We start from the raw sequence: 27,233 nt of genomic DNA, 5'->3' as shown, positions 1-27,233 counted from the left end.
TTGATTAATGGATTTTATTAATTTTTGCTGGTGATAGTCTATGTCACGACTAACATTTTTTTATGAGGAATTTCTGTTAAAATTACTATTATTACGCTTTGCTGTGTAAGAGTGTGACAGAAGTATTCAAACAATTTCCATTCGATTGCATATTTTCCATCATTTGGCAGTTATCACTTACTTGTATTATTTCTATTGTTGACGAAAAAGATTTCTTGAATATTATACTACAGAACCAATATCAAATGCCAAAATACAGGTATGAAACTGACATAAAAGGTGATCCCATAGAAGCTACGATGCTACATTGAACAATTCACCGAGAATATATTTTAAAACACATATGTTGAAGGTAACTTAATATGAAACTAAAGAAGATGTATATAAATATTTCCTAAAGTAAATTTGATTGAATAGATGCTTAGCAAAATTCTATACATACTGGCACGTGCAATTTTCGTACATTCATTTTATGTATTGTAACATATAATAATTCTGCATATTTCATTGTTAGTTTCAATCAATATATCCCATTTACTTTGCGATTTTTTATATGCTGTATACATATGTATGATAATGGTTCCACGCTACCGACATTTACCGTGTTTTTAAATATATATATTACAATAACTGCCCCTCTATTTTGGTTGAACTGTGTTTCTTGCTTATCGTACCCAGCAGCTGTATTAACAAATGCATGCACTTTTTTGCAATATTTATGATGAATTGGTTATTGCCGAAATTAAAACTACAACGTTAATATATTCTTACGTTATAACGACTGTCTTGCTGTGTGTTGAATTAATGACATGTGTAACGGAAGGAGTAAAATGCTATTTAGACTAATCTGTTTAAAATGTAACAGCCAGAAGGAAACATAAGAACGTCAGGTCTTATGTTCGCTTAACCAAACGATTAATTATGCTCGACATTGGTGTAAGCTAAACCTCGTTTAACCATATACAGTTGCAGTTTAAACCGATTACATGAACACAAAAATAGATAGCATATCCTGAAATCCCATCATTATGCAACGATCATGGTACGTCATATATTATTGGATACTAATAGAATATAAAAATGGACCTGAACAGTGAATGCTAGTATATAAGTAAAACAATAAGGAAAACTGCACCGGTACTGGTCACATATAAGCTTCCTCCAAGCATTTGGTCAGTATGAGACTAGGAACAGTATTGGGTTGTACAATTTGATCAGTTATTTGTTTCATTGGGCTTCACTTTGTCGCAGTCATTAGAATATTGAGCCGTTTAGTCATCCATCATTTGTACAAAACTAACCGGAAACATTCCACGTCTCATACTGTCTCCTTCTATTTGGCCTTCCATCCAGTTTTCATCGTCAGTTCTTTCGTTCAGTACTATTAATATTTCACCCTCTTTGAACTCAAGTTCATCATCGTTATCAGCATTACAATCGTATAACGCACGGCACCGACGCATTGCACCTCCCTGTAGGTAAATTACCAAAATAATTGTAATTAAAACCGTCGCTTTATGTAGCACAATCATACTTACAAAACTTCTACTGGATAAATTAAATGAATCCAAATCAACACAAGATGCATCCCCACTATTATCATTGCGACTATAGCTACTATTCAAAGAATCCATATGGCCACCGGACGAAGATGCCACCGAGTTATCTAAAGCGTTAGAACGTATACCGGATGTGTCATAGTTGGAATAACTTGTTTCCTTTGTATCCCCATCTAAGTTTGAGTCATAACCGGCGCTTGAAGCTGGTCCTTTTATCTTTAATTTTGAATAGTAAAGCAATATGCAATTAATTTGTTGTAGCAGCTAAATTCAAGTTTGTTAAACATAATTACCTTACGTCTCATAATAATAGCATCATCAACAGATGTCAAGCTTTCATTGGATTGTCCATTAGCAAAAGATTTTTCTGTGAAAAGTTAAAAAAAAACACGTGATTATATTGTTTTCTTTTTGTCGAGGAACTGCGGCAATACCTGTATTAGATATTTGCGTTACAGCAATTTGTGAAGGTATTGGCTGCTTGGGACGGTTGGAAACAGGTTTCAGTTGAGGGATTTCTCCGGCAGGCGGCAGGACCAGCTTAGCGCCAGCTGCAAAAAGTAAAGGTAGATGTGTTGGCAATTTGTTATGCTATGCTTTGGTCGGCGAGAATATAACATGCCTAAGTTTCGTCCAAGAGATTCTCCACTTGGAGATCGCTTGTGGCCTCCAGTGAAGGTACTTAAGAAATTTGGGTCACGGTTTCCACTACCTACACTGACCGCAGCTCCTGAAGATGTATACGGCTCGTACCGATCAAATATTTTGTTATCAAAGAGCAGTTGTGCTTGCATTGATTTAGTCGAACCTCCTCGCATTTCGCTTGATAAAAGCGCGGCTGGCACTGACGATGCACTGTTGTTAGATATCGGGTCGGATCCTCGCAAATGTGGCAATGTACTATACATATCTGGATGATGATGATGAAGTCCGTGTAGAACATGCTGCGACGAAACTCCAAACAATTCATTGTCTAAGTTTTGTGAATGTCGAGGAGCATGTGGTAGCGTGCCGTATGTTGTAGGTGGAGGCGCTGGAGCAGTCCGTTTCTTCAAAGATCCTACATTTACTGTAAAGATATGGAACAATCATACCTGTACTAAACCAGGAAAGGGGGGAGGGTTGAATATTACACACCAGAAGATGGTTTTTTGTTTGTGGACGTGTTAAAGGTTGCTACGCTTGTAGACGTTAGTTGTGACGTTGAAACTCCCTGCCTAACGCTGCTACTGGAGCTGTTACCTATTGGACTAGATCCTGATGTTGGAGCAGATACTCCAATCATGCCAATGGAATTTTGTACAGAACTACTGGTGCCGCTAGCATAATGCGAGGAGAAAACTGTCGATGTGTTGAACTGTTTTGGACTAGTACCAGATGAAGGGATTGGTGGTATTTGACGCTGGTCTCGCGCAATATTAGGATTACAACTTGAACTTGGACTTGAACCACTTTGAATTGAGTCACACGTAGAGGATCGCGATCGCAATGCTACTGGGGAATCTCCTCCAACAAAACTAGGCGGTCTGGAACGCGATTTTCGTTCATCCATCAAAGCCGTATCATCGTCAGAAAAGTCTGTTGAGCCATCGTCATGTATATTCCAATCAGTATTAATGTGATCAAATGCACTTTTCTCGCGCTTCATCGCATGTTCAATCTATAAACAGCAAAATAAACCATCAGTCATTTTTGGCGGAACGTAAATAACGAAAAAATTTTAATCATAATAGTTAAATTCGTTACCAATTCTTTGCATGCTTCGTTTCCCATTTCTTTGGCTATATCCAACGCTAGCTTATTTTGGGAATTACGTATATCGCAGTCACAGCCAGAACGAAGCAACAACTTCATGCATTCTCGACGATCGTGTAAAGCGCATAGATGTAGTGCAGTGTTTTTACCGCTCATTTCCATTGGGCCGGGCGGGTTGGTTTGCTTATTCAATCCTTGTGCAGTCATGTTTTGAATGAGAAAATCTACAATGTGTAGCGTTGAACCCATTTCGCGCAACACTGCTAAATGTAGAGCGGTTTCTCCAAAATCCTATAAAGAACCATCACTCTCTTTTAGTTAAAAAATTCGAAAATAATGTTTGTCTTAAACATTCAAGATATGAAATAATAAAATGTTGAATGTTCAATAAGGCTTTGAATTAGTAGACATGACGTTTATATCAAGTGCTTTATACTTTCTGTACTGTACTAGCTTTGCGTTGGATATTTTTCAACTTACCGAGGATGGTAAAACACAGGTAAGATCTGCGCCTTCTGCCCATACTTGCAAAAGTTGGCCGAGATCAGCGTTGATGACCGCTTGTTCTAGATCATTTCTAAGATCTCGATCATCGGCGCACGTTCGCATTACGTATCGTTTAGCCACATATTTTGCACGAATAAAATCGTATCGTTCCTCCCTGAAACAAAAAAAAAAAAAACATTCAGCGGAATATTAAATGCATTCAAAAAATCCAAAATAGACAAATACTTACATAGTGCTTTCCGGGGTTAATTTGCCCTGTGCAAGGGTGGCTTCCATTACTTCATTTAAAGCGTTATTACCCATTGCACGGGCAACTAGGAGCTGTGCTGTTGTTAGATTATCCAAAGTTAGACTTTGTATACGCGAATGATGCACACCAAGGTCTCGATGTACCCCGGAGCATTGGATGCACACCAAAATTCCGAAATTCAAACTTATCCAAGTGACATCATTACGGGAACCACAATCGCAACACTGGTCATTCCCAGGTAAATTTTGTATATGTTTAATAACAGTTTTTTGCAGTTCTATTAAACTTGGGCTCATCTGTGGATTGGCATGTTGGAACGCTTTAGCCAGTGCTTTTTCTTTGCAATTTATCAATACTGACATCCAAGCTTTTTGATCCGCCTCATCCTCTGCTTGAAAGTGATAGGATCGATTGTCTGCAAAAAGAAAAAGTGTTATTTCATGATAAAAAATAAAAGTGCAAGATGAACAAAGATGCATATTTACAACTAATTAAGTCAAAGCCTTTCCTGTCGTCTGCAAGAGGTTTTATTTGACAGGTTAGTAGATTGACTCGTGTCGGTGCTTTTGTTTCATCTGCATGGCAAATGTCTAGGAATCCATCGGCTGTCACACGGCATCGTCGCTTCTGCCACACACGGCGCACTTTGCCTTCACTCTTTTTTAGGAGATGTCCACTTCGAGTAATACCATGATTTTTATCGCCTTGCAATTGATGTAGTGAGTATCCAATGGCTCCACTCTTATCACCGGATGGAACATTCTCTACGCGATCAAAATCTGGCGTTGAACGCAATAGGGTGCGCAATTCGAGTAGCTTTCGACGTTCCTCGTCCTGTTTGTGCCGGATTGTTTGCAGCTTGATACTTAGTTCTTCTATGTATGTGCCAAAATGAGCTATTGTTTTGAGACCATCCTTAAAGTAACTGAAAAAGCAAAAAAAAAAAAATATACAAATAACGTGACAAATATAAGAAATGAGTTGGACTTGGTTCCGCGAAACCTTCATATGTATACTTCAATGCGTGTATTTGTGTGTGTGTGTGTGTGTGTGTTTTGTTTTTTTTTTAAATTATTTTATGATTGTTTGTCGAGGTACACCCTATGATCGGTGAATTCCCAAGGAAGTCGCTCTCTTGCTCTCTCTTGTTGGCATACTTACTTATTTTGAGCGTGGTAATATTCCACCAAGTGCTGTAGCAACTCGATTCCCTTTTTGGTTTTGATTTCGTTGAATTTTATAAGGTACTGAAATCACATAACAACAAAGCTATTTATCGGTGGCCATTTGGGGGAATAAAAAATGCAATAATATTAACACATTAATTATTACCTCGCACATTTGTAACTGAAAAACACGTCTTTCTTTTTCGATCTCTTCCGCAATTTCTGCGGGTGTCACTTCCGTTCTCATCATTCCTACTTCTTTTGCCAGAGCTTTTTTCTCCTTTTCAATTTTCATCAATTTTGAATCATAGTCTTTGGCCGCTTTATCAAATGGTCGTTTCATTTCACCTTTCATTCCGCGCAGTTCCGACTTAAGCAAAGAATCCACCGGAAACATTACAATATTGTTGATGTTTTGCATCTGTAGGAATGAGATATTGAAAAATATATCTGTAAGAATGATATAAAACTAACACAGCAATGCATGTGGTCTATCTGTTGCTTTAAACCAACCAATGTTTTCATTAGTGCACTCAGCTCTTTGGTTACAACGGAAAATTTTAGGAATGCAGCCCCAATATCCGGTTCTTCTTTCGACAAAGCTACCGAACCAAGACGTTCCAATGCTCGGACCAAACACATCTCATTATCCACATGGGCTGAAATTGAAATAATGTTAGTCAATCCTTAATTTCATGTTTCAAAAATTATACTTACTGTTTCCTGAATTATGTATGGCCTTAACTGCCTTTTTTAGTTTTGTTAATCCTTCACGATCGAAATCCAATGTCTGATTAAGAGAACATAAATACAAATTTATTGGAGAGCCAAATTGGTGTTAAAAATAAATACTCGTGATTTTCAATCCTCTGGCATCTATCATATGAATCAGAATTGCAATTACTTTTGATAGCTTTCATACAGTGGCATTAATTGATGTGAAATTCTAAACTAAAAATTACACAAAACTAATCAAAATGAATTTTCCTAGAAAAAGGTACCGCCAACATAGTTCAGTAGAAACGGCAGTCAAACAATAAACAATCATCCATAAGATGCACGTCTTAACTCGATGTCCTTATATGACATGTATATACAAGTGCAGCCAGCTATCGTTTTTGGAGTGCAGAGGGCCATTAATTAAAATTCAATTCACCATCGCAAAATGACGTCTCGCAGTATTTCAGTTTTATACACCCATGTAGCCTTCTTACTCTTTTATTAAATATTGCATACCTAACACCATTTAATTTGCATATATAATATGATAGAGTATATGCCCAGGAACACAAATTAACAGTAAAGAGTACTTCACGAGAACTTTTATATATATTTTAATTGTAGTCTTTATAAGCTCACCTCTTCTAGTGTTGCTATTGTTTGTCGGCACTGGGCCATCCGTGACACAAAGGTGGATGTAGTAGGAGAATTATAGTCCTCTCGAGTTTCCTCAAGGAACTCCCCCACACCAATTAGCTCCGGCATCTTTTTTTTAATTTATGTGTTTAGTTGTTTATTTAAAATTTTACAGTATTCACTTGGGTAACAATCAGACAAATAGTTTTATCGGACACGATTGTTGAATGTTTTATCGTGCATAGCACTTTAAACTCTGACTAGAGCGAATGTAAGATGCCGATTTCTTTCAAAGACCGAACATTTACTCTTTGTACTCACTGCTTTCACATGCATTATGATCGACACAGTAATGTAATATTGGAGCAATGTATCGATGTTTTTCCGCCACAACAAAATCACTGACTGCACCATTGCATATTTTATAATGGTTTTTGATATCAAGTTTGATCACGATTGGTTCGAACAACAGATTTGTTTGCTTTTACTGTTCTCCGTCACTTGTCGCTTTAAATCATAATTTCTATCTGAAGTGGAAATAGTAAGATGTGATTTGGCTAAATATTTTACATTTTAGGTGTGCCTAAAATATTCCCCATACATCTTGACGACCAGTATCGTTGAGTTCCATAATGTCTAAAAATACGTTTTTCGCATTCTGTGTTATTTATACGATAGTAGGATAACGGACACCAGTTGTTCTGGCGCTCCAATGTAGCACCCTATCTTGGCAAACACTAATCTCTTCTTTTATGAACAAATAATCAAAATATGCAAATAGTCCACTAACATTTTTTATAATATCCATCAAATGATTAAAAAGGGCCTTTTTATTTTCAACCAAAAAGCCCTTTAAACGCCAAGGCTCAGAAAAAAGTGATTTATGAATATAATTTAATTGATGAAACAATGTAGAAAATATAATGGATATTAGCACGATTTCAATATTTCCTTAAATTTATCTGGTACGTATTATTCCAGTAATGATTATAATATAAACAAAATATAATGCAATATCAGTTTTGCATATTACACAGGAGTTTGAAGGAAATAGAGAAGCGGGCAATGAACATCACCACGTATCTTTTAAATGGCTCGAAACATCATGGCATTGCGCGGGTATGTTTAGAACAGTTTCTACCTATTCAGAAAATTTGACTAAACTAACATTACTAAAAACTAAAATGGAAATACGTGTACTTCATTTGCATGGAGCAGAGAGCAGAATTCGCTTCTCAATTTGAAGGTTGAGGAATTGATATTACGAACTGCGTTGTATGACTCATTACTTCATTATTTAGGGTAAAAAATGCATTGTATTCAATTCATAACTGGTCAACACTTTTGTTAGAGCACTGTATATAAGTTTTTGGTGGCCGCAATATAAGCAAAGTTGTTTCCGTATAAACACGCCCTCGATATATACAGAATGTAATATCATATCACAGACAGAGCGCACTTTTGTTGCAATTGCATCGGAATCATCAGTCGTTTGCTCTGAAGATTTTACGTGAAAGCAATCTTGGACTAAATATTTTTACTTTGTTGCACACTATGTTCAGATCTCTTTTGGAATTTCGCACCGAGTTGATTACATTTCGATCACCGCGATTACAGTCCCGCACTTGGCTGTTTTGCCATCGCCCCGAAAAGCTGTTCGTTTTGCAATTATGTTTCTTTTATGTCTGCTTCTTGCGTCTCTTTGCTTCATAGCAGTGTTGCGTGAAACTACATGTTCAAGATTTGCCTTTTTGTACACGACGTTTACAAATTGCATAGAACACAAATATAGAAAATGATAGAAGTGTCATGAAATTAGTTAATTAAATTAAAAACCGTTACATGTACTTTACATTTGATAATTCTAATAAAAATGTCTTGGTTTCACAATTAACACATAAAAATCGCCTATTTATCTGGCACCACGGTAGCAGACTGTTTCTACGTTGACAGATAATAACCAAGATGGGAGCAGTATGAGGTGTTGCAGAATCATAATAATCCAGCGCTCTTGCAAATGTTGAGAGGAATCAACCAAACAAACATGACTGTGCTCGATGGTTACGATATTCATATTTTGTTCAATAAATGAGCAACAGGAAGACATATCAGTCGCAGAGTTTGCAGTTTTCCATTCATCATTAGGTTACATGCAAGGAAAAGCTCAAACTACTAACGACTCCAGCGATGAATCATTGTGGTTTGGAAAGGAATGGCCAAGGTGTTTGAATGTGTTTGAATACACGGATATGTCGTTATTCATTTGTTTCATTTATTTTGCTACACAAAAAGAAAATATAGTTTGAGAAGTAAATTTACGCGGGTTTCCACGATTTTCTGCTTTTTACTTGTTTCTTTTTTTTTTAATTAAGACGGGCGAATTTAAATCTGCAGACAAGTTGACAAATACTGTACCAACCTTGATGCACGACAAATCTGCTTATTGTCAAAAATTCCTTTTCGCGTTGGAGGTCCAAGTGTTGATATGGTTTCGTTGGTAAAAAATCTAAATTAGCAAAACGATTCTGCAGCTTCAGCCGCATATCCCTTTTCACGATTGCAATTTCATTTTCGATTGCATCTTATGTGAACGAAAGAATACTTGAACAAATCATCAATAGCAACCCGTCGAGCTAGAAAACCAGCGTGTACGTGTCGAGGTTTATTACCTTTCGTAACCTCTTCTAAGGTTAGCGATTTTTGCCTCCGGCTGTCAATTCTGTGCACATTGCTTTCGGAAAGTCCACTTTATTGAGGCAAACGCTATTTCGCGAATTGAGCAACGGTTTGCAACAGGAGCTATATTAACATTGCATTTTGCGTGCGACAACATGGCCTCTAAACGACAACAAACCACCACTCAGGAGAAGAATGTCTCCGACGTAGAGACAACGGAAACTCTATGTGTCGTATGCTTCAAGCCAATTGTATATTTTGCCATCGGTGAGTGCGATCATCTTTGCTGCTACGAGTGCTCTACCCGTATTAGAGTACTATGTCAGCAGAATGATTGCCCTATTTGCCGTCGTGATTTGGCCAAGGTATGTTTTGGAAGATTTTGGACCGTGAGTGGATTACCGCTTTGCTGGCAGAAGGATGTATTTTGCTTTCCCGTTTTGTTGCAGGTAATATTTTCGAAAACGCTTACACCTTACCAGCAATTGGACGTAAAAAATCGATCAGGACTGTATGATAAAAAATACCGGATCTGCTTTACGGACGCAGAGGTACAACACGCTTATTTCGATCTTCTAGATTACAAATGCCCTCGGTAAGCATAACAGTAAGCATACATAATCACAACTAGTGCTCATCTTACGTATTAATTTAACCATTAGTTGCGCGCGCATATTGACCATTGGCACGAAAAAATGTGTGATGCATGTAAATGCATCTCTTTCGTGTCAATACACCCTACCAACAAAGAATTCACCGATATGTTGCGCAGTATAATTACAGGATTCATTCCGTACAATAACTAATGATCTTATGCCAACTATCTTTCAGGTGTGATCAAAAAAATTTCCCAAAATTCGAACTTCTACGTGAGCATGTACGGAAAAAACACGAGCTGTTCTATTGTGACATATGCACAGAGCATCTGAAGGTGTTTTCTTCCGAACGACGATGCTATAACAGACAGGAGCTGGCTCTGCATCGTCGTAAAGGTGATCCAGACAAGGTTGGTCATCGCGGGCATCCGCTATGTGAATATTGCGATACACGGTTTCTCGATAAGGATGAACTGTTCCGTCACCTACGTAAAGACCATTTCTTCTGCCACTATTGCGATGCAGATGGCAGAAACTACTTCTATGGGTATGTAAAAAGCGAAGACAGTTAATTTAATATGAATCTGTAACTTACTTATGATTCATTATCCTCTTTATAGGGATTATGCATCGTTACGTGATCACTTCCGGGCAGATCATTTTCTTTGTGAGGAAGGTGAATGTGAGCAAGAACAATTTACATCTGTATTTCGAACGGAAATCGATTTGCGAGCGCATCGTGCATCAGTGCACGGCAAATCAATGAACCGATTAGCGAACAAACAGACTCGTACCTTAGAACTTGAATTTACTTATGCTCCGCGTCATGGAGCTGCTGCGCCCGGAAGTGCGGGACCATCAGCTGCTGCAGGCTCTTCCGGCAGTGGGCCTTCATCGAGTCGATCTCGTGTGGGACGAGGAGGCAGTGCCACAGGTCGCAGTGCCGGTAGCGGCACATCAGGCGAGACACTGCAACACGAGCTTGATAATCTTGAATTGACAAATGATCAAACAAGTAAGCTACACCCTAAAAAGGTGATTGATGCCACCAGTGAACAGGACTTTCCTACGCTTGGTGGCTCCGCACCAAATCCAGTATTTCGTCCAAATAATGTTACGATACGACAGCGTGTGTATGGAACAGCAGGACTTGCGCGCACGAAAGAAAACTTTCCCGCTCTTGGATCGGGTGGAGGCGAAACGACTGGCCCAACCAGCCTAAATGAAGGTTTTAGTAGCAAAATTACTGCGAGTTCGCTTCTCAAGCCAAGCCAACCTACTTCCTCAGCTGGTACGAGCATGATGATTCACGTTTCAAATCGACCCTCAGGATCGAGCACTGGTAAATCTAACGGAGCTTCTGTTGGTTCTATGATTGGGAAGAAAAATTCTTCTGACTTTCCGGCTTTGCCGGGTTCTAGTAGTAAAGCGCTGACTGGTTCAAATAAGAAGCTTACTGGAGATGTTTTTTCGGATATGAACGATCGAAGTGGGAACTCATCGATGGTGAACTTGAACGCAATATCGGCAAAGCATCGGGCATTAGTGGATGATTACGTGTCAGTGTCAAGCGTCGCCTCAAAGGTAACCACAATATCTGCCAAGGATTTGAAGAAAAACGCATCTGCTACTGTTCAGGGAACCGTGCCAAGTGTGCATTCAACCAAAGCATTTCCATCACTCGGAGAAGGGAATAAAACAGGAACAGCAAAACCTATCCCTTGGGTGTCTGGAGCTGGAGGAGGTTCACAAACCACTGCCGGTAGCTCTTCAAGCAAGAAGAAACCCATGCCGGCCCCACAGCTAAAAGATGATACTGGCTTTGTTAATCTAAACGCCCTGACCGGAAAAAAATCGGGTGAAAAAATGAAACAAAAAGATTTATCCACCGTTAATTCAGCAGACACGCGGAATAATAATAGTGAATCTGTTTCCAAAGGGGGTGGCGGCGGAGCGAAGGATCGTAACAAAGAGCAACAGCAGAAGCAACAGCAACACAGTAAATCCAATGGACAAAGCTCAGCCGCTACACAATCTTCTCCCACAAACAACAATAACATCCCTTCGTCGTTAAATAGTTCTTTCCCTGTGTTAGGCAGTTCTAACAGTGTTCATTTTGCACTAGCAGCCGGTCCCAAACGTACGCCACCTGGATTTGAAAACGTAAATTTAAAACGAATGCCCGGTCCTCCACCTGGCTTTGGGAATGTCACATTAAATTCCGTTGCAAGGAATGCGAACAACATGACTTTTACGAACTCAACAGGGGAATCGTACAATATCTTGCCCACTTACAGTTATGTCTCTCCTTCAAACGCCAGTAAAAGAAATCAAGTGAGGAACACAACATACGCATTCCGTTAAGATGTACTCATTCTAAATAAAAAACGTATTTATTTCTTTTCTTTCTCAGGTGCTTGTAACACATTTTCAAAGAGCGTTGAAAAGTCAAGACGCGTTAATGGAGTTCCGAACCATTTCACAGATGTTCCGTGATGGGCAATACGAAGCATCAGCTTATTATGAGCACTGCAGAGTAGCACTAGGTGATCGTTTCCATGAAATTTTTCCTGAACTGATCGCGTTACTGCCAACCATCAGCAAACAACAGGTAAACTATACTTCGTGTATTATTGGGTTGAAAAGGATGGATGAAAAGATACGATTTTCGTTAAATGTATTGTATTATTTCTTTATAGGAACTTTATTTGGTATACTGCCAAGACGAAAACAATAGACCGAAATCTTTCGGCAAAGGGAAAGCTTCTAATTCCTCGAAACTAGAGGTTTGTCAAGTTTGTAAGCAAGTGCTCATCCAAGACGATTTGACCGAACACTATCAGACACATTATATGGAAAACAATTTTCCAAAGCTCGGAAAAGTAGATGACGGAAAAGTCGGTTCATCTGCATGGAAGAAATAATCTATGTCAAAGTTCTACATTGGCGTATGTTGGCCAACTTGTAATACCGCCCGTAGATTAAGCTGTGCATAGAAAAGATAAATGCGCAAACGGATATTTGTTATAAGGCATGGAAATACAAAAATGTATATTCAGCATCGCTTTGTTCAATATGAACTAGCTTCAAACCATACAAAAGGTGCTTATGCTATAAATTTCCAGAATGAAATGCTTTTTGTTATTTTTTTAAATACCGATCTGGGTACTACAAGTAAACAGTTATTGGTTAACACATATTTACGAGACACAGTGAAATTGCTTAGCTTGTGCTAGAAAGAGTTACACAAATAAACTCCAATTACGATTACTTGCTACGGTCGAATGGTTCGTACAAAACACACTTAAAATGTCGATTTGTAATACAGAGATAGCATTGCAGGATAAAAAAGTACTGAAAAGTGTTGGCTTTGTTTTGTAGGACGGACGAACCAAAATATCGAATTTGTACAAATGTTGCTGAAAATATCATGTACATAATAATAAAAGCTGCAATATCTATTGAAATGTGAAAATAATAATATATTTTTAAATGGATGTTGTCGTGTTTCGTTTATTTAATTAATTACTCGTGCTAGTATCAGTTACATGACAGTGAGGTCGGATCCGGAACATTCGGAAAGAGTCCCTCAGTCTTGAGAAAAAGTGTGAAGATCTGAAATGTTGGTTGTAAATGTAACAAACATTTACTTCAGTATAGTAAATGAAAAAGACATTTTTTACTCATCAACTCCTAATTTTTTATTAGCTTATATCGCAGATACCGGCGAAGCGCTTAAATATACTTTCAACAGTTACAACGGGTTACGGTCGGCTTCGACGGCTTCTTCTGCTCCGGACGGCTCCGGATGGTTCCGAGTCTGAAGTGTTTCTCCTAACTTCCGGAACCACTCCTAACTTCCAATTTTGGCGAAGTCATTTGCGATTCCGGATTTTTGTTGAATTTACCCATCATTACTGGGTTCATGGTGCTGGGTGCAGCACCAGCTGACAAACGACAACGGCTTCAGGTTTATTAACTTTACCTCCTCCAAGCACATGCACATTCGTAGCAACTTCACCTCGCTTCAAGCCAGACATATTCCCAAATCAATCACGCTATGATTGACGGGGGGCACTTCTCGGATATTATTGACGTCAAAACAGAGGCGCGGGGCCTCGAACTCATGGCGGGCATGTTGTTAAGCCGTAAAAGTGATTAATAGCAGCAAGATAAGTAATTGTTGAGATATTACCATTTGGATGCATTTGATCATCACTATACAGAATCTACTAAAATTTCCCCGCTATTTCCTACCGAAATCTTTCCGAAATCAATTTCTACACGATTCCTACGCTGCACATGTACTGCCAGGTATGGGTTGTAGCACCAGCAGCATTAGTTACTCAATCAAAACTGTAACTGTATCGGTTCCAGACCCGGACTACTTTTTGCGCTAACTCCTACGGTTCATGATCAGTTCGAGGACCAGAATGGGTTCATGATCGGTTCCAGCACATATAGGTAGGATATGATAAGTTCCAGAACCGGTATGAACACAATACCGACTCCTGCACTGGTATGGGCTTAGTATTTCTTCAAGGACTGATATAAATGCAGTGTCCGAAAGCTTCGAGGCCAATAATTTCTGCGTACTTTTCAGGGTAAAGGGGATCTTAGTAATTTCGTTGCGCAGCACTGTAACCTGGTCAAATTATCTAGTTATAATAAAACCAACACAGTTGTTTGAAATACTTACCCAAACTTTTATCAAAGTATTATCAAAGTGGAGTGTTTAAAAAAGTAGCGCTGTAAGTGTACACAACAGTTTATTTCAAAAAAATAGAACAGAAGAAGCACATTCATGAACTACCAAATAGTTTTGCAAGTTCGGCATGTTAGTTGGAAATAAAACATTCATTCATTAAAATAGTTGCATATAGTTCAGTAGCAACAAAAATGCATCGAAAAACGGCCAGTGCAATAAGGATGGATAGAACAATTTTAATAGGCCACATCATACGTATGCCCGTGCAAAGACAAACGTTCGTTCATTTGAACAATGCACTGTAAGCTGTTACCATCCATCTATAGTAAACTTTTAGAATCATTGAAGAATTACAACAGGCTACGGGCACGGGTTGGTGGGTGAATAATTTTATACCAAGCCTTGTGGCCTCACAAGATAGTGCAGAACGTTCGAATGAGCCGTGCTGGTGGGAATAAAAATGGGAAAGGAAAAAGGAGAGTTATCGAAATCAGGATTATCCAGTGATATTGAGATGGGTTGTAACAAAAGACAATGTGATCTGGTCAAATTTATGTTTCAGCTACCTGTATGTAATATTCATGGTGGAAGGAAATGATACCTAACATATGGATATTGTTTGTTGTTACAGGAATAAGAGTTGACGACTTTACAAGATATGTATTTTTTTTTGATTCGCTTATACGAAACTGTACGAAACATTCGTTTTGTTGTAGTTTTTCAAAATGTAAATAATATATTTTTCGATATTTGAGTCCATTTTGATAATTGACATATTAATAACGATAGCATCATACGTTATTTTCAAATGAAATTCTATCAACGCTTTTTCTTCGTGCAAGAAATACAAGATAGTAACAATTGATATATTTTCGATTTTTTCGCTTTTGCTGTTAGAGCCGTTAGAGCCATTTATTGTGTGACAAACCACATTTTGAAACCACAATAATATGATAATATGAACAGACATGAAAGGTTTGTACGTCACGTTAACAGAAGTGTTACACATAAGGACGTTTAAGGTCAAACAATTACACAAAAGAAAGAAAAGAGAAGAGAACAAGAGAATAAGATAGATTATAACTCAAATTCCATTATAAAAATCATAAAATGCTGGTATGGCAAGCAGGCGATTGATAGACGAACAAAACATAATTTTGTGTAATCACGTTCTAGGCTAGTGCTAGGTTTTTGAGAACGAAACCAACGAACAACATTCTGATAGAGAAAACATGGCATCGACCTACAGGTACGCAACATGAAACGGATCGGGTTATTCAATGTAATGAATAATAACTTTGACTATATAATACACAAATTGAGCTTTATTAGAACAATCTTAGAACATTGATGAAAGTGTCCAAAGGATGTTTGCAATTGAGTCCGTTTACGTGTTAGCTGTGACGTACAATTTTGAAAAAAAAAACAAGGGGTTTGTGCGGTTATACAATAAACGCGTACGGTAATGCAAACAATTGCGATTTGCAATGTAGATGTAGATTTGTTTTAAGTAAACAGTTTGATCAAATGTCTCAAGTGTAGCTTTGTGCGACGAAAGCAATAGCATGTGAATTGTGAATTTTTAAACTTGAAATGAAAATTGTCTTGTATCTTGAAAATGAATCATTAGACGTTTTGCATTCAAACCAAAGTTCAATAGCTAAACACAGACAGTTGCTGTATTGCTTTTTGTCCGTCTAGTGTGGTTGTCGAGGTGAGTGACTTTGTGAAATACTGAATTGACAAATTTCGGCACAGTCCTTGAGAAGTGTAGTCGTTAAACGTATGACTCAACAAAACGTCCATCCTAGTTCCATATACGCATAGGACCGACCCACCAATAACAATAAGGAGATGCCGTGGACGTGGACTATCCCACTATGGGTCAAAGTCTCGGTAAGGCTCAGGTTTGGTCAGGATTAGTAGATTGCCAATTATTGTAGTGGCGATGGAAATGAAAAAAAAAAAACGATCCCTTTCAAACAAATTGAATTTGAATGCTTTTTAAAGATAAAAGATGCAATCACCGAAGCTATTAAAGCGGGTTAGAAGGAAAGTTGACTTAAATCTGGATAATCATCATAGCATCGAAACCGATTATTGACGGAATCGTTGTATTGTGTATCGATGTTCTATTCCCAATAAGGGATTATTATTTGTAACGAAGCCCAAGTTGCAATTGTTCAATTTTTGTTTACCGCTTGTGTGTTTCCGCTCGATGAACTAGGATTTGATGAAGAAACGAACACGTTCATAGAAAGACGTGGCTATTAAATTTTACCTATTTTTGCAGTTCTTGATTCACGCTTACGACGTGGAGGCACTGGAGGCGAACCAACTTTAGAACCTTCGACGGCGGTGTGGTTTGGTTTCGTTTCAGTGGAACTCTTGGTTGACGGTGATGACTGTGACGCGGGTGTTGAAGTCTTCTCAAGTAATGGCAGTGTTAGAGCCGATTCATCTTTTTGATTATTTAGAAAAGTGCGTGTGTTGAGAGTGTTCTGTGTGTTGCTCGCTTCTGCCTTGCTAGAGGATGCTATTGATGGATGCGATACGACAGATGGCAAAATAGCTGTAGTTACGGAAGCCTTTGGATTAGCCGGCAGCCCACGGTGCAAAGCGTTCGTTGCAGATGACGATGATGATGATAATGGCGAAGATGAAGTTGATGCTTTTCCTGAGGCTTGATTGTTGGACGTCGCGTTTGTAGTAGGCAGTGGTTGCGGTGGTGGAGAAATGTGTCTTTTTTTACGCAATGCTTTGACCGGTTGCTGTGTTTCGAAGAATGCGTTCGTTTTACCTGCAAGCGATTCCTGTGCCACCTGCTGTTGAGGCTGTTGGGCTGAGGATGGAGCCGTGGGGTTTGATGCAGATTTTGGCATCGGCGACTGAGAAACATTGGCATCTTTTTTAATTCCAGGAGTGATATTCGATGCCTGCATTGCAGTTTTTGTTGAAGACATTTCCTTCATGCCACCTTCAGCAGCTGCCGTCGTTATCTTTTGCTTCGACGATACTGGAGGAGTATTTACGGTCGCCTTCTGCATCACAGTACCATCTACTACGTCCTGGTTCGAGGCTACTGTGGGTGTAGTAAGTGGCACATTCGCCTCCTCTTTAGTTTCATCATCTTCGACCGAGGGATCGTAGACCAGCTTCGTGTGCGTTCGAGTTTTTCCTTCTGGACTCTTGGTCGTTATAATTTGTTGGTAACCTGCAAAAACTTTCTTCGTCAATGTTGTCGTATTGGTAGTTGGATCATACTGAATTGGTGGTGGCAGCCTGGAGGTTTGGAGTCGTATTGCAAAACTACTACAGTCCATCGTAGATAAACTGACAGCAACATCGTCCTCCTCCGCAATGACCGGTGGAGGAACGACTTGGGCTGTAGAATGTTACAATGTTTGATGATGAGCGTAGTCCCGACGTACCCGAATAAACCGTATGAATGTGGTATAAGCATGCATACGGGGTTATTTCCCACGGAAGTAAGCAAGCAATGCAAATTATAAAACCATCAAAGAAGTAATGCGTGCATAACGCAACACAACCCCAAAAAGAAAGTTGAAATGGTCAATATCGATAAAGAATGTAGTCATTATTGCACAGTTGAATACGGGGAGAGAAAAGAAAATTTAAGAAGAAAAGGAAATCCTAGTTAGTTTCTGATCGGTTTTATAAGCGGCACCGAGATATGTTTAAAAACGCAACACTGTAAGTAGAACACCACCCATCAATTAATTCCGTTGCACAAGTTTTAGTTATTGAACAGAAATGGCATTATTTGTATACGATTTATCATTGTTGTTGTGTCTCAAATGTAAAATATAATTATAAAAATTATATTAATTATATATTAATTATAAAAATCAACGCCTTAAAAATCAAGAACAAAAGCTTATTCAATTCTGTTTCAGTGTTCTTAAACTTTGATACTTTGCGGTGCCCATTTGTATGCATATACAACATAAATCGCAAATGTTGAGAAAATCGCGAACATTTGCTTGTGTTACCATTGGTATTGAGCAGAGCAGCTCTGAGAATCATGGAATCATGCTAATTGCATGACGCAGTGTGGATTACTGCATGCACTCTTAACTGTAACTAGATGTATGGCTGTAAATTAGTAGTTTCATCTGTGGTAATAGTAAACACACATCATATGTACTGTGATTTGAACGACATTCTAACTGTATACGAATGCGCAGCAACCTTGTAACTTGCTGAGAGATCAACGTTCTTCGTGTGTACAGTTATGTTCCAACACACTTTTCGCTAAAACCAACGACAAGAAGTGGAAATTTGGTACTCAATCGTGCATATTTTTACTTTTATGCATTTTTCAAAAATCATGTATGACCGGTGAAAGATGTTAAAATGCATAATAATTATTAGTTTTATTATTCATGAATCTTATCGATTACTTTCCATGTAGACGAATACGAGTTTTTTTATCATCTTTATTGAAAAGGTGTCTGTTAGAGGAAATTAATTGAATGTTGAATGTTAACAAGAATGCTGAATGATTGAAGTACTGTCTATCATGAATATTTTTGCAAGGTAAATCTGCAATTTGTGTATCTGTTATATAGTTCACTTTATCCGTCCAAAAGTGAAATGTATGCTGAAGAAATGCCGTAGACATCACAAAATGCAACACAATTAGGAGTAGTATTGAGTAAATATATTTAGCTAATCTTGTATGAACTCGTTTGGGACACATATACACATTTGCTAATTATTCATGTATCATTCCACGACTGATATAGCTTTATGTATCATCACGGGTTTGAAGGATGAACAAATGGGAAATAATATCGATGTTTGTTACATTTGTCCTAAAAACTTATTGGGGTTCATTACTTCATCATGCATAATTTTAAACGGAAACTGTTAGTATTCTATGTTCTGTCTACATTTTGATCTTTCTGTTACTTTGTGCAGTACGACATTTCGACGAAATGCAGTACGACGTAGGAAATTTTATACCATCTCCTAGCGAATGGCACGTAAAGGTTTCGAATCATATGTTCCATTAAGATAAGATCTGACAAACAGAACTGAAAAATTATTCAATGCCATAATTACCGATACTTGTAAAAAGGAATCCTATTTTCCAGACTTTAACAACTGAAATAGTTCCATGATTATAGCCTATTGGTTACACTAATGTTGGTTGCACGAGTCGGAACGAAGACACATATGTTGACCAATTAGATGAATCATTGATACTGGTAATAGTGACATTATTAGAGACAGGACTTACGCATGATAATGGAGATAACACACAGCAGGAAAACAAATATAAACGATGAACGATGTTGGTTAGATGGAAGCAATTGCCTGACTGGTGCCGCCGTTGAACACAGGCAATGATGGTGCTGGGTCAATTACCTTCCTTTTTATCAACAGATATTTTCTCTTCTGGTTGTGGCGTTGGAGAGCGGTCTTTCGGATCTCTTTTCGGAGTTGCCGATCGCGAACGTGATGGGCGGCGGCTTGCGCGTTGTGTTGTACCAGGTGCAGTAGTTTGCGCAACGGAAGCCTCGGATGATTCTTCCATGCATGAGCCGGTGTTTATGGTTTGTTGAATGCGTTTCCAAATGTTGTCAAAAGAGTCCCGACCCATATAATCGATGTTGCCTGTTTCCCAGCATTGACGTCTCATATGCTCTTCGTAGGCTTCTTGTTCCTTAGATTTCGCTTCGCCAAGATGCAACTGAGCCAATGCCCCAGCAATACCACTCTGTAATTGAATAAATGCAAAACAGCGACCATTTAAATACTTCGTCGGCAAGCAAAACACATTTGATGGACACAAAACGAATGTTGAATGTATCATACAGACAATCCTATGGAACATACTATTTTATTTCCAATTTATTTGAAATACAGAACATCACTTATGTATGATATGAATATGCAAAATTGGACGTCATACACACAACAAATTGTAGCACATAAACACAGATGGAAAATACGTTGTGGAATCAAAAAATGGCGACATGAAAGCCATCTACAACAGTTTTTTATTTTATTTATTTTCATCATTTAACTAAGGCAAATTGGTCTGCCCCAAAGCTTGCACTGTGGAATTTTATACCGGTTTAATAAAATTTTATGTCAATAATAGCGCGATACTCCCACAATATACAATGGATTAGTTTTCAGGGTGTAACAAAAGCATTATTTATCATACTAATATAGAAACATTATATTTTTTAAACTAAAAAAATGTAAATAAATCACATGAGTTAGTATTCTTGAAATTATCGACTTGGTTCTAGACAGCATGAAATAACAACTTTGATGATGGTTAATAACGTTAATAAGACTGGATAGTTCTAAGTATGACGATTTTACTATAACAACTGCAAAATATTGTGATAAATGCGGGTTATGCATGCATTTACTCGATACATTAGATAAGACCGAAAAAAATGATCAAATGCGAAGGCGTTATACACTTTTAGGCGATGACATACGATGTCTTTCAACGATGATAATGGTCACGTACACTGTTCAAAGGTACCTACCCCATCCCCTTCCCCATTTTTACCACCATCAACATTTGCTTGGCATTCGGCTGGTTCGTACAGGTCGGGACATGATGTTTGTTGTTGGGAGGTTAAAGCAACCGTTTTGATTTCTTCTACTGTGATAGTTTCAGTACTATCCTTAACGGAAGTGCTTCTATCACCAGCTGAGTCTTGTGGATTTAATTTGTTGTTCAATTGATAACCGGTCGGGTCCACAGTATTGAAGCTGAATGGCTCTCGTTCCTGAACCTCATATACTTTGCTAGGAGCTTTTTCCCAGTGACCTATATTTGCTTCGTGTTGTTGTATCATTTTATCGACCCATTGATCTGTACGCTGGAAGGCATTTGTATCATAATGAACTTCATGGCGATGTTCATCATGACCCTCATCAGTACCTTGGTGAAGATTCTGATGTTGGGAAACATGTTGATCATGATGTACATGATATGACTGTTCATGGTGACTCTTTGTGTTTACAAGAGATGATTCATACTCTTGGCGGCTTTCATGTTCTTGAACACGTAGTTGATCTAAATATAGGAAGTATAGCCGCTCTTCTTCTTGTTTTCTCATATTTTTTGCATGCTCTTGTCTTTGCAGATAATCCTCCCAGGGATCTGTATATACCATTTGTGGATCATATGAAGGAACGTAACCGTCTCTTTGCTGTTGCTGCGATTGATGGTTTTGTTCATTTTGCCAACATAACATCTGATTATCGATGTCGGTCTCATTAGTTACATAGATCGTTCCCGAACTGGTGGAACGATATTGATTAGCACTAACCTTGCTTAAAGGCTTCATCCAGTGTTTTAAAGCTTGTTGCTGTTAGGAAATAAAACTCAAATGTTCTTAGCACAAAACACACACACACACACACAAACACGCAAGCACACACAACATATACATAAAACATCTTAAATCAAGTTCTCTTTTCCAACAGACGATCTACATCTTGCACTTGGAGATCGCAAGACAGCATCGTAATGAAAAGAGATTATATGCACATGATAGTCGGATGACAACATACATACAGCAGCACAAAAACTACGCCTGAAGCACGTTTAAGGTCACGCGTAAGGGATTCCCCCCACCGATTTCATAATGAAAATCACATAACGTTTTGTTTTCTTTACATTTATCAATCATTTATTTGCTGAGTGCTTAGTGCATAATGAATAATGCATACACCTACACCTAAAGAAAAATTGTACCGAATTTCTAAGAACTAGACAAGCATTGTTTTTTTTTTTATATTGGTTATTATAACAAGATCAATATAACAGAAAATTGCTACACATCAAACAATAGGAAGCTTACGAAAAAATAATAATCATGCGATTTGATATTGCGCTTATTTTTTTCCAAATAGGACACATTATACGATATTTGTCAAATGTATGAAGGTTATTTTAACTTTTCATACAGTATCATTTATCCATAGTTTGTTGAATTTTTGCCCAGATATGCTTAAAAGCGTCTCGTCCAACATACTCTGCATTGCCCGCTTCCCAGTATTGTCGGCGAAGTTTCTCTTCAATGCGGTCCTGCTCCGAAGTGCGCGGTTCTCCAAGCGTAACATTTGCTAACGCCCCAGCGAGGCCACTCTATGAATTAGCGCATGATTGGATATGTACATTGGTATGACATTTAGGAAGATTTGGAAAGGAAAAGGTGAGAGAAAATGACGAAATGTGTGGCAAAGAAATGAATAAATTAGCCAAATCATATTATTAAGATAAGCCGAAAATGTTTTGATTTGATCGAAAAGGCAGCAATGAGGGTACAAAAAGTATCATTAAGTTTAGTATTTTTCGCATTATTTGTCATTTGTGAATCAGCTTTTATCAGCTGTGCAAATGCCTTTTTGTTGTTTCATTTCCCTTTTGTATGATGTTTAAATGATATTTAGCGTAACCAACATTTTTACCTGTACCGTGACCAGTGCGCGCTGTATGTTGTCATATTTGTGACTTATTGTGATGATTACAATAATGTGCCGTGATGTATCCGATACAAAAGAATGATGCAACACACATCCATTAAAAAGTAGTAGTGGCATGTCGTAGTCACTTATTTTTGTGCAAGGATCCATATAACACAAAACTTTATAAATCACAACAGCACCGGTACAAAATGAAATAGAATACTAATAAAACTTTGTGTCAATAGAATACATGTCTTCTCCATGTCGGTTTGCTCTCATTATGATAACACTATGCAAGTAAGTTTAATTCTTCCTACAACAACTATGCGCAAAAATAAACACTACAAAAAAGTGCAATACCGTGCATTGATAGTTTAATTGCATCAAGCAACTCCGAAATTGAAATATGAATTAGTAGTTAATAAAAAGCGTTTGCAAAAGCTGATGAAAAGCATAGCACAATAAATAATCATTATACAAAAGGAATACAACAGCATAATAGTCATCTTACCTCCGCCTTATATTCTATACTATAATCCCAAAATTTGAAATGTTCAGACTTGAAATTTAAATGGATTATTTTTCAAATTAATTTCTTGGTCAGCAGGATTGTGTATTTGCCAAACCAGCCTCACTGAATCGTAACTTATGAATCATGAGGTAGGTGAACATATTCATAAAAGACAGAAACAAGTTAGCCATTAGGCTAACGTTTATCAAATTATGTACGCAAAAGAAAAGCAGTAGAAACAACTGTTCATAAAACCTGTATCGCAAAAATGTGTGCATCGATATTCTGTTTCGGGAATTACGGCTGCTATGCTGATAACTTACCATATCCGGACTTAGCCGTGAATGAACATCTTCAGCAAAAATGTCCCACCAGTACTGAAGAAAGTTGGCTAGATGCTGACATTCGGAAGGAACATAAACTTTTCGTGTTTCAGAGTTAAAGTTCTGCAGCCATGGCTTAGCAACACCGATGAAATGAAGAATTTTTGTGTTTTGTCCAAACCTGCAAAACAGACAGAGAATATAGTTGATTGATGTTGCTAGGTTTAACGGAATCTACGGTACGAACTGTTTAAATGCAGGCAAGTAAGAGTACGTCGCCACCGAAGACGTGTTGTAAATGAAGGGCAAGTGCTTCTGGATGTCCTTGTGAGCCCAATCAGAGAAGTATGAATTCAGCAATCCTTGATCCCCGCCATCGAAACTACCGTGAGTGACAGCGTACTGAACCAAGCTAGAGAATGTTTCCATATTTGGGGTGTACACATACACGCCTGAATTGAAACAATCCGGCCAGCCAATGTCAGGTGCAGCCGATAGCTCTTCTCGTTCGAAAAGCTCATCACAGTTGCGCAAAACCAGCGTATCAGCATCGAGGAAAACACATTTCTCGAATTGTGTAAGGCGCCAACAGTGTAATTTGGTGAAAGTAACACCCAGCTCTGGTCGCTTAAGAAGCGCAAGATTTGCTTCATCTTTTGAATCCAGTAGATTAACCTCTTCTACAACATTAAATACAGCGCGTAGCTTTGTTCTGTAATAGTATCAAATCACATAAATTGAGTAACGATGGGTTGAAGCCGAGTAGAGGGTAGTCACGTCTTACTTCATTGATTCCGATACACCTGGCGTAATGAGCACAGCTGTTTGATGCTCAGTATGAACTCGCTTTAGCGAGTGAGCTACAACAAGAGCTCCAAGGGAGTAGGAATCATTGGTCGCTAAAGTCACCCAGGCGTATTCTGAAAATGGCAAGAAGAAAAATATCGAATGAAATAATAAAGAAGAAATCACCATGTTCCTACATTTGCAAAATGAACGTGGCGTAATAAATAACGGAAGATGCTTGATAACTGCCAACTAAATCTCCGTGCTATCTCCAATTTTCTGTAGCTGACCTTGAACGCAACACCTTTTTTAATTTTTCCTACCAACTGCTTTTCCCAGCGTTGTGCATGATGTAATCATATTCGAATACAGGGCAAAACAATCTAAAGAAGCTAGGAAGCTAGAAACAATTGATAATGCTACCAATGCGCTTTGGTGTGAATTTATTTTTGTGCTATAATCAGAGCACTTATTTGGATGTCTGTTGCTAGAGGACAGTCGCCAGATTTTTCGATAATAATAATAATACAAACAATACAACCAATGCGAAAACGATTAGACGGATCTTTATTTAGAAGAAGAGTCATTTTAAATTTATGTTTGCAAATCAAAATCATTTTAAATTTTCTATTTGTAACCGATGCATAAACTTTTTCTTGGTTACTCTGATAATAGCATTTTAAATAAGAAATACTCGAACAAGCAATTAGGAACGTGTCAAAAATAATATAATTAGTCTGCGTACGTTCTTCTTACTCATAAACAAAAATAGTCATACACGAAATTATTTTAAAGACCTTTCTCGTGTATTTCGCCAACGCATGCTTACTGCACGTGATTTAGTGATTTTAAATTTAAACTATGGCAAATCTTACAAACAAATATTTTTGTAGGATTAAACAAAGTAATCATTTAAAAAATGTAGATAACTAATCACTGCTTAATAATGACAGAATAAATTATCTTATGCCTTAAATCAGGCTGGCGCCGACTCATTACGGTTAAAGTTAAACAACCATAATGACAACATCGATAAGAAACGACCGATGAGGATGTTATGTTGCCATAGATGACATTTACTGACGCCGGTCATTCCTATCTGTTGCAGCCGCTAAGGATTGACGCTTTTATTTACTGTTTTACGCTAGAAAATGTTAGTGTGTGTGTGTTTTTTTTTTTTAATGTATAGACAACTATTATGTTCTAATATTTTGTCTTATTATTTAGTCGTTCACAGTTTATCATCATTTGCTGTTAGATAGTCAACATCAGTTATGGATATTTTACTGAAAAAATCAAACCAGTAACCAACAATGACGGAAAAAAAAGAAAACAGCGCCAGATATTTTCGGCAAGGCAAACACGATTCCTCCTAACGTAGTTGCCAATCACGCCGTCCTACGCACGATTAAATTTAGAATTTTTGTTCGCATGCGGGAGAAAAATAAGCGATATTTTCATTCATACAATGTTTGTATGTAAAATCTCGAATTGATTGAATAAGCTAAATGCTCATAAGTAGCATTTTAGACAAAATAATGTATACGACAGAAAAGCCCACATTTAACAATATAGAGCCAACAATTGATTGAACGTGTATGCATACGAAAAGAGCTTTACAACTCCATATACATATCCGATTACAATAACTTTTTCGAAGTGTCTAAATTTTTGAGAATGCTATAGATTATATTTAATTGCAACATGCATTTAATTATTATTCAAATCTATTGTCAAGGTCATTCTAGGTCACCTACTTTGACATCTAAAATCCCTGTCTCGTGGTCGGAATGATGTTATTGTCGCTGCTTAATGTTTTGGTATCAATCGACCACAACTTAATATTATTTCGAAACTTTGTGTACGGTTGGTTGGGAAAGCTGGATTTAAAACAATAGTTTATACTTACTGCTCATTTTGTTGACTTGTTGACAATTCTTTGCTGGTGTAAACTGAGATGCACTTGATGTCTCCACACTGAGAAGATCAACCAAAGAAATGCTGCAGGCTATTGAATAAAACAAGTTTAGCGGCGCAGGGAAGGACGACGGTTATTGATAGAAAATTGAGGAAAGACTAAAAATACAACAGTATTAATGCTAAACGAAGATACGCTCTAGACGCAAGCACTTTTCTCATAGAAATATCCCCCTCGCACCGTTTCGTTAATGAAGTTACCTAAACCTAAAAACACTACAGCATCGCACGAAACTCCGTGGTGGCAGGTTTTGTTCGAAATGACGATGATAAGAGCCGCGGAAACGCAACCGGTATTTTGTGAGAAGTTGTTTCACATAGTTCTATAAATACAATCAACTCAAGGAAAGGCCGGCGTTGACGACACCACGGTTAATCGCGCTCGTGTCGTTGGCAATAATAAGCCAAAGTCAATAGAAGTAAGGTATGACCATTCAAACCGAACGATCAAAATAAAATAGAAATGTTTTCTATCATATTCAATATTATTGGTAATTTTGAGAGCATCGAGTAAATACACTACATATGCACAGCACTCTCTCGCACTGAACATTTTAATTTTTGCATAAATAAGTGGAGCAAAAATGTCAATTG

At 37.9% G+C, this 27,233-nt stretch overlaps 3 protein-coding genes and 1 long non-coding RNA gene across 47 annotated transcripts; 2 read left to right on the top strand and 2 right to left on the bottom strand.

Annotated features, from left to right (window-relative positions):
* Positions 1-3,245: 3,245 nt before the first annotated feature.
* Positions 3,246-8,316, bottom strand: LOC1269507 (arfGAP with SH3 domain, ANK repeat and PH domain-containing protein). The gene is made up of 10 exons (XM_001687792.2): positions 8,135-8,316; positions 6,597-7,120; positions 5,955-6,027; positions 5,751-5,896; positions 5,404-5,658; positions 5,233-5,318; positions 4,557-4,996; positions 4,051-4,486; positions 3,795-3,975; positions 3,246-3,605 (listed from the first exon to the last, which is right to left on the bottom strand). The coding sequence occupies exons 2-10, from the start codon at positions 6,720-6,722 to the stop codon at positions 3,246-3,248; spliced, it is 2,103 nt and encodes a 700-aa protein (XP_001687844.2). The 5' UTR covers positions 6,723-7,120; positions 8,135-8,316.
* Positions 8,317-9,025: 709 nt separating this feature from the next.
* On the top strand, positions 9,026-13,362 carry LOC1269505 (E3 ubiquitin-protein ligase ZNF598). Its single transcript, XM_061650053.1, has 6 exons — positions 9,026-9,634; positions 9,719-9,864; positions 10,101-10,412; positions 10,486-12,199; positions 12,279-12,476; positions 12,565-13,362. Exons 1-6 carry the CDS (start codon positions 9,425-9,427, stop codon positions 12,787-12,789), a joined length of 2,805 nt encoding a protein of 934 aa, XP_061506037.1. The 5' UTR covers positions 9,026-9,424; the 3' UTR covers positions 12,790-13,362.
* A 1,253-nt stretch (positions 13,363-14,615) lies between these two features.
* Positions 14,616-27,014, bottom strand: LOC1269519 (glycogenin-1). Of its 44 annotated transcripts, none has more exons than XM_061650018.1 (10): positions 26,841-27,014; positions 26,572-26,670; positions 24,661-24,796; positions 24,124-24,588; positions 23,877-24,057; positions 21,110-21,940; positions 19,968-20,319; positions 17,374-17,787; positions 16,855-17,109; positions 14,616-15,018 (listed from the first exon to the last, which is right to left on the bottom strand). In XM_061650018.1, exons 2-10 carry the CDS (start codon positions 26,576-26,578, stop codon positions 14,984-14,986), a joined length of 2,676 nt encoding a protein of 891 aa, XP_061506002.1. In that variant the 5' UTR covers positions 26,579-26,670; positions 26,841-27,014; the 3' UTR covers positions 14,616-14,983. The 44 variants fall into 44 exon arrangements, with proteins under 44 accessions (XP_061506002.1, XP_061505999.1, XP_061506001.1 ...); XM_061650015.1 differs by having other exon boundaries at positions 17,374-17,958; positions 26,572-26,738; positions 26,841-27,001; XM_061650017.1 differs by having other exon boundaries at positions 26,572-26,738; positions 26,841-27,001.
* On the top strand, positions 24,957-26,661 carry LOC133392066 (uncharacterized). Its single transcript, XR_009765429.1, has 2 exons — positions 24,957-25,815; positions 25,890-26,661. It is a non-coding gene; the product is annotated as an uncharacterized LOC133392066 (long non-coding RNA).
* Positions 27,015-27,233: the final 219 nt, after the last annotated feature.

The sequence above is a fragment of the Anopheles gambiae genome, chromosome 2 (genome assembly GCF_943734735.2).
Source record: "Anopheles gambiae chromosome 2, idAnoGambNW_F1_1, whole genome shotgun sequence".
NCBI classification, from domain to species: Eukaryota; Metazoa; Arthropoda; class Insecta; order Diptera; family Culicidae; genus Anopheles; species Anopheles gambiae.
This window is presented reverse-complemented; position numbering and strand designations above follow the sequence as displayed.